This window comes from Gaeumannomyces tritici (assembly GCF_000145635.1).
Source record: "Gaeumannomyces tritici R3-111a-1 unplaced genomic scaffold supercont2.1, whole genome shotgun sequence".
NCBI classification, from domain to species: Eukaryota; Fungi; Ascomycota; class Sordariomycetes; order Magnaporthales; family Magnaporthaceae; genus Gaeumannomyces; species Gaeumannomyces tritici.
This window is the reverse complement of record NW_008804545.1, coordinates 1,802,094-1,809,877: the sequence shown is the minus strand read 5'-3', so window position 1 is coordinate 1,809,877 and position 7,784 is coordinate 1,802,094. Positions and strand designations below refer to the sequence as shown.

General features: G+C 60.0%; 2 protein-coding genes across 2 annotated transcripts; both read left to right on the top strand.

Annotated features, from left to right (window-relative positions):
- Positions 1-109: 109 nt before the first annotated feature.
- On the top strand, positions 110-1,981 carry GGTG_00566 (cutinase transcription factor 1 beta; the record flags this gene model as incomplete). The annotated part of the gene is made up of 1 exon (XM_009218316.1): positions 110-1,981. The coding sequence occupies one exon, from the start codon at positions 110-112 to the stop codon at positions 1,979-1,981; it is 1,872 nt and encodes a 623-aa protein (XP_009216580.1).
- A 1,982-nt stretch (positions 1,982-3,963) lies between these two features.
- On the top strand, positions 3,964-7,358 carry GGTG_00565 (hypothetical protein; the record flags this gene model as incomplete). Its single annotated transcript, XM_009218315.1, has 3 exons — positions 3,964-3,990; positions 4,472-4,686; positions 4,781-7,358. The coding sequence occupies 3 exons, from the start codon at positions 3,964-3,966 to the stop codon at positions 7,356-7,358; spliced, it is 2,820 nt and encodes a 939-aa protein (XP_009216579.1).
- Positions 7,359-7,784: the final 426 nt, after the last annotated feature.

The following is a 7,784-nucleotide window of genomic DNA, read 5'->3' as shown; positions in this document are numbered from 1 at the left end:
GTTCCAGCCAATCCGGCTGTCAGACTGACGTCTCTTATGTGCCCCGTAGCTCCTGTACGACTTCGACTACGAGTCGGACCGGTTGGTCCTGGTGCAGGCACTCCTGCTCATGACCTACTGGTACGAGACACCCGACGATCAGAAGGATACATGGCACTGGATGGGCGTCGCCATTTCGCTGGCCCACACCATCGGGCTACACCGCAACCCGGGAAACACCAACATGGCTCCCCGCAAGCAGAGACTGTGGAAGCGCATCTGGTGGTCATGCTTCATGCGGGACAGGCTGGTCGCGCTTGGAATGCGCCGTCCCACCAGGATAAAGGACGAGGACTTTGACGTGCCGATGCTGGCCGAAACCGACTTCGAGCTCGAGGCGCTGTCGGACGAGAACCAGCTGCTGTCGGCTGACTGCGCCGTGGTGCGCGATCTGGGGATGCAGCGCGAGCTCGCTGAGCTCTGCATCCAAAAGGCCAAGCTGTGTGTGCTGATAAGCCGCATGCTCAAGGCCCAATACTCGGTCCTCATCCGCGACGCGACCAAGCCCGAGAACACGACCAACAGCACCATGATGCTGTTCCCCAACAAGACGCTCGACAACCTCGACAGCATCAACGTTGTCGACCTCGAGCTGACAGGCTGGCTAGAGGCGCTGCCCCCGGCCGCCCAGTACCACCCGCTGACGCCGCTCGACGTCCAGCAGGGCCGCTCGACGGTGGCGGTGCAGCGCAGCCTGCTCCACATGGTGTACTACACCACCGTGTCGGCCCTGCACCGGCCGCAGTTCCTGCCGGCATCGCCCTTCCAGGTCCCGACGGCGTCGCGCCAGGTGCAGGATATGTCGCGGCTCCGGGTGCGCGAGAGCGCGGCCCGCATCACGCACATGGCGTCGGAGCTGCACCAGCTGCGGCTCGAGCGCTTCCTGCCCACCACGGGTGTCACCGTCATCCTCCCCGCCATGATCATCCACCTGCTCGAGATGAAGAACCCGATGATGGAGGTGCGCGCCACGGCGACCAAGGGCTTCCGCCAGCTCCTGCGTGTCATGGAGAAGCTCCGCGACATATACTCGGCGGCCGACTTCGCCACAGTGTTCCTCGACGCCGCCCTGCGCAAGGCCGCCATCGACCTGAACCAGCCCAACCCCGTCGGGGCCGCCGAGACACTGAGCACCATCATGGCCAACGGCGGGGGCGGGCACAGACAGCGGCAGCAACAGATGCAGCAACAGCAGCAGTTCAAGCGACAGCTGTTCCAGCAGCGCCAGAGCCACCACTATGGTCAGAAGCCGTCACTTAGGAATAAGCCGGCCACCATCGCGCCTGCTCTCAACCTGGCGGGCGCCGCTGCGCTACGGCGCGAAATGGGTGGTGCTTGCGACGAGCTCTCGACCCCGCCGCCCGAGAACGCCCCGTACATCAACCGGATCGAGATGGGGCTGTTCCACGGTGAGCGGTCATATAACAACACTGTGCCGCAACAGCAGCAACAAAAACAACAACCTCATCAGCAGCCCGTTGGCAGTGGAAGCCTGGGCAACAACATCGACCCGGCCGCCCTCGCGGCGGACGTCGTGGCGGCGGGCCACTCACCGCCACACACGGAGAGGGACCTCGACTCGGCGGTCGGGCTGACGCCGTCGGCCAGCGGGGGTTCGTCGGGCGACGGCGAGCACGTCGGGTTCGACATGATGGACGTGGTCGACTTTGGCAGCGGCCACGACGAGTTCGACTGGAACGCCGTGACGGGCACGAACCTCGACTTCGACCAGTGGCTCCAGTTCCCCCCGGCGGAGGGCTCCGGCGGCGTCGGCGTTGACGGGTGCCACGAGGGCAACAACGGAGGCGGCACCGATGCCGCCGAGGCGCAGGCGACCGCGGAGCACACGGGGGACGTTGACGCCGACCCGATCCACGAATTGATGCTGGTCGACAGCCTGTCGGCCGACGCGGGCGCGCAGCCGATTGCCGCGAGCGCCTGAGCTGGAACGCGCGTATCCGTTTTATCTTGTCCCCATGATATGGATTTTTTTGTGCTTGGGCGGGTGGCTGTTTCTGCTTGGGAGATTACACGGGAGGTCCTATGAGTCGTACACTGTCTCTGTTTGTGTAAGACCTGGACTGCCGGAGGAGTTTCATGGCGTTTGAAAAGTCTTTACTTGGGGGGCACAAGGATTTGGTCTCTTTGGGATTTTCAAATGTTGGACGAGGTCGATTTGATTTGATACCTGACGACTTGATGGGATTGGGTTAAGGGGAACGGTATCGCCCTTGCGGGTGCACTTTTCATGATTTTTTTTTTTTTCAGTTGCACTTGCGCTGGTTCTCTATGTGTAGAATCCCTGGGCTATAAAGAGGCGCATTTTTTTCTTTTTCTTTTTCTTTTTGGAAGAGGGGTCTCTGTGGCGCGACTTGTATGTCATGACACGAATATTATGGCTTGGAAATGCCCGGATCTCGTATGACACCGTGAGTCTATCTAGTCGTCGCGTTTGGAGGTGGACCGAGCCGTACTCCTCCTATGTGACACACCACCATTCGCGGAACCCCCCGGGCGGACGCAGCCGGGCCAGCAGGCAAGACGCATGCTGAAGAGCTATTTATATGCAAGTCATGGGCTGGTGTTGGATGGTGGGCATTCATTCTATTCCTTCTATTCTTCAGGGGAGAGGGGCACAAAAAACGGCAATGCACGCATTTTGTTCGCCCTTGAGCTGGTCCAAGGCTGGAACCGGCGAAACCCCAGGTTGCCCAGGACAAGCTAGTCCAGAACGGATCACGGTCATCCGGGAAACCCATGTCGCTTCTCCACGGTGATCTCGCGCGGGTGCCCCGAGCGCGCCCTGTCCAGGCACACGTCTCCTAGGCGATACCTGGGAGCGGGGTGGATCTCCTTGTCGATGTTGTCACGTTGTTGCCAGAAACGGGGCTCATCGACAAGCTGTGTTCCGGCGTTGCTTTTTTCTTTTTTCTTCGCTTTTCTGCTTCCTTTCTTTCCATCAATAGTGGTAGTCTTTTATGCCGGCAAAAGCCAGGCTTCCAGGTGTCATCCATCCACCCTCCCGCCCGACCATGCCGAGGTTATGCTCCGAACAAACATTATGACGGATCCAGGCTGCTTAGCTGCACGATACAAGGGGCATGCACGGGATCCAATGACGATGGATAAAATTATGCGGCGAGCGGTGCAGTGAGTTGGCAGTTGGCGCGTGTCGAGACCAATCGAAGACTGGAGGCTGTGCGTGGGACGGCCAGGACAAAACACTGTCTCACTCGGGAGGCGCGGGACGGATGGACTTTGCTCGCTTGCGGGTGCCGAGACAGGCTGGAGAAAAAAAAAGAGCGTCGTAATAATGAAGCCACCAAAAGCGCTGCTACTGCCGAGCGAGTGCACAAGCGTGTAGGCTAGCTTCGAAACAAACAGAGGGGGAGGCAAAACATTATACAAGACAGCTGACAGATGACGCCCCGGCGCTTTTCACAAGCCGCGGGAGCAAAAGAAGGCCCATGTCCTGTCAATGACCGAATTGCATCACGCCGCATCTGTCGTCCTAAAAGCCAGGCTACGTCGTCGCTCCATGCCTGGGACAACGCGCTTTTGCAGGGCCTTAATGGCTCCGGACAAGGGAAAGGGGAGCCCATCCCATCCTTTACCGCATTCGGAGGAGGGCAGTACCCCATCTCCTCCACTTGCCGCCTCGCGCCCGGGCCAATTTGTGCCAAGTTGGCCTAGCGCGGGCCCTTTCGTTTACGTAGCGCGTGCGTTTTTGTTTTATTGATTTCTGGTTAAAGTGATTTCCGAATTTTCCACCGGTGGGGTCCGCCCGGGGGTTCCAGAGAGATCGCAGCTGCCCGCCACGACGACGACGGGGGGCCCAGCAAATCCTTGGCCGCCTGCTGGCTCCATGCCCGTCCAATTTTATCCACCTCGGCGCAAACGCGGCTCAGCGTCTTTTGCCAGCGCATGAAGGAGCGAGAGCTTTCTTGCATCGTCTGTCTGGCGTTGGGAGGAGAATAGCGTCGCGCAAACCCAGCTTCAACCACCACCACGTTCCTTTTGTTCCTTCGCCCCAACTTCAGCCCAACGGCCTCCTTTGTTTATCCTGTCCCTGTCTACCTGCAGCCCCCACCTTCTTTTTCCGCCTCATTTTCTGAATTGCGTCGTTCTTCTTTCTCTGGTGATTCATCCTTGCGTCTTTGCTGTTTCCCATCCGTCATTTTTCCTTGCTTCTTCTTTCTTTCCCCCTTTGCTCCCCCTCCTTTGCCGACAATGGCGCCCTCGCATGGCTCCGTCGCTTTGTAGAGGCCGGCACATCCGTTTGTCAGCCGCGGTCTCAGGCGTCCCCGCCAGCATTGCGCTGCTGCGCCAGCCCGCCGTCCAACCAGCTCTCAAAGAGCCCAAACGGACATCAAAGCCGACGTAGTGCGAAGGAGATGGAAAGCGACGGGTGCCCTGTGCTACAAAAATCCAGACCACTCTAAACTCTCGCCATACCGTCCTCTTCCAGCTTCTGCTCGTCATCGTCGACACGATTCTCTCCATCTCCTCGCATCATCTTCGACTCCTGAGCGCTAGCCGCCTATCTACAACACTCCTCACCCTTCGAGACCTGGACGCCGGAACGCCACGCCCTCCCCCCAGTCGACAACCACCCGTCAATTACCTCATACCAACCGAATCCCGAAAGTCTACGACCGGCCCAGCCCCGGTCCCCCTGACATCACCATGAACGAGAACCCCCTTCTCCCCCCTTGCCCCCGGGCCTCGTACTGTCCTCCAGCACGCCCCGGCAGCTGTGGCGGTCATCGCCAGGCACATCGCCCACACGGCAACGCCCAACCGACGAGCTGCTCGCGACCCTCACCCCGACTGCTGCTATAGAAGCTCTCCGCAACCCCACGGGGACGCTGAAGCAATGTCTTGACGCAGCTACCCTCTCGGACCAGTCCTTCGCCATGGCAGCGGCGATAGCGTCTAAAAAGATTCAAGACTGGCTAGATGAGCTCTCATCGTGGCAATGGCCCTCGGGCTCCGGCTCGGCAGGCTTCGATCCGTCCTCGCCAAAGGGACGGGGGCGGACAGGACACAGTCGGTGGGATTCGATAACCTCCGAGGACCTCGAGGCTGTGGACAGCAATCCTGCCAGCGACAATGCCTGGCTGGGCTGTCTCCAGGCTCAAGAGGTGGCCAGTTACGAGCGGCGCATTGCAGAGATCCAGCGGGAATTGGACGAGATCGACATCGAGACGATAAAGAGACATGTGCTGCACAACCACATCCTGCCGCTCTCGAGACCTGGGACTCCCATGTCTGACTGCGGCCGGTCGATATCATCAGCATCCATGTTCTACAATAGGATGGACGACGTGACTGCGCTGCTCACGGCCACGGTTGTGCAGGCGCTCCCGAACCTGTCAAAACTGATGCGTCTGATGAACACATGGAGCGTCCGGCTTCTGCTTCTGCGGAAGGTCCCTTCTACCATTGCCTTCCTCGACGATGCGGAGGTCGCTCTGCGGTCAGGCTGGAACGCGGTCGATTTGGGCAAGCGTAGGAGCGCCGCCTCGACGTCTCCCGACAGCCCCACGACCGGTACGCTGCCAGCCCTCTCTCACAAAGACTTTGGCGTCATGAAGCTTGTGCTCGACCAGAAGATCTCGACGGCCGCTCGTGCTATCGATTTCATGCTCGATACGCTGGACGGTAGGCCAGAGACCATCCCAGACGAGTGGGTCGACCGGATGGACAAGCTGGAGAAGAACTACGCCGAATGGGTCGCGGTCTGCGAGAGGGTGCTGAGGGAGACTGAATGGGCGATGGCCAATGGCACCCAGATGGCGCAACACACGCCAAGTCACAGCCCCAAGCGCGCGGCACAACCGTCTTCTACGGCATCTTCCCCCGTCTCGTTGGCGTCGGTCGTCCGGCACGACGTGCCGGCAAGCCCGTCCGTTTCGGAGGGGTCAATGGGATCGCCTGGTTTGGACAGGGAATCACTGTCGCCCGAGCACGAGAGGGTGATGGGGTCGGCATTTTCCGATAGGTCGTCGAGCTCTGGCTCGGAAATGACGGCGACTGCGACCATGAGGTCGGTGAGCATGAGCAGCAATCGAACGGTAACTGCCCCGTTGCCGAGGACGCGCAGCAGAGAAGTGAGGGCGGCGATGGAGCTCAGCCCCCCGGGCTCGCCTTCGTTGACGCCATCCCTGATGCCTCGCGACCCCAAGTCCCGGTCCGTCTCCTTCAGCGGGATGCCCGTTGTGCCGGAGAGCGATGTGCTGGATGAGGACATTCCCCCCAAGTCGTCGCTCGAGCCATCCCCCATGGGGGACAAGAAATCGGAGCAGCGCCGCGGCCACACCAGGAGTCCGTCGGACAGAAGCGACGACGATCAACTCCAGCAGCAAATCAGCGAGATTCTGGAGTCGATCCCGGCTAAGATCCATCTATCGTCGCAGCCGACGCCGGTGAACCACCTCAACCCTCCCGATCTCCAGCTCCCCCACCTCAAGCGCAAGTCGTCGGCCCAGTTCGACCGCAGCCAGCAGACGCGCAGCCACTCCAGTCTGTCGGCATCGTCGCGTGCGGGATCGCGAGCTGGGACACCCTCGTTTCTCCTCGCGCCTGCGTACACGCGCAACACCAGGTCTCGGGCTCAACGGTCCAACCAGGACATCAAGCTCTACCATCTGTCACGTTCAAGCGGGGAGGCTCCGATAAAGTTGTTCATCCGCTGCGTCGGCGATAATGGGGAGCGGGTCATGGTCCGCGTTGGAGGCGGTTGGGCTGATCTGGGAGAGTACCTCAAGGAGTACGCCATCCACCATGGACGCCGGTCCAAGGTTGCTGGCGAAACCACCAAAATTGAGATTCAGGATCTCCCAGGCATGCCATCCAAGATCACCTCGAGCCCAGCCAGCCGGCCCGCATCGGCCATGGACTCGCCCATCACGCCTCTCAACGTGCGCAAGACACGACGCAGCTTCGGCCCCGACGACGCCATTCGCCATCACTTGCCCCTGGCGGCGCAGCTGCCAAGGACACCCGTGCCTCTCGTGCCTGTTCCGGGACCCGAAGGCGACAGTGCCGACACGCCTCCGTCGGGCGTCTCGACCCGATCCAGGTCCAGCTCCCGTCTCAGCTGGACCGAGGAGGACAGCTCGCTTGGCATGTCGGGCCCGCGGTCCAAGAACGTCGAGATGAGCGACGAGAGCAGGGCATGGGTCGCCAGCGTCAAGGAGAAGGTGCGCATCGCTAGCGGCGATCGCAGGGTTCCTTCCATGGGCACGCCCCCGCCCGAGATCTTTGGCGAGATGGGCAAGGTTGGCGGAACCAAGCGTCTTTTCAGGAGGGGCTAGTTGCACCCCTAGGAGCAATGCTTGGTTCACAACCACGCCTGCCGAGGAGAAACAAACCTCGACATCAAGATAAAAAAAAAACACAATAAACCACAAAACAACATCTAACAACCAACAACCAACGGAACACGGAGTACCTCGGGGCGGCGTGTAGGGGATTCTGTCAATGGTGAATTCTGACATTCTTTCGGTCTTTGACGCTCATGGACACGACGGTGGCGTCGGCCGGCAAATCTTTCTAGGACGTTGGGGCAAGGCACGCCCCTGGTTTCCTTTCTTGTGAAACCCACAAACTAACTACAACCACAACCGGATTCGGATTATCTGGCCTGAACAGGCATGGCATGGCATTTATTGGAGCATTGCGTGGTGTTCAGAGTCGGCTTGTCTTTCCTTTCTTACTCTCCTTGTCTCCTCTTTCTGTTT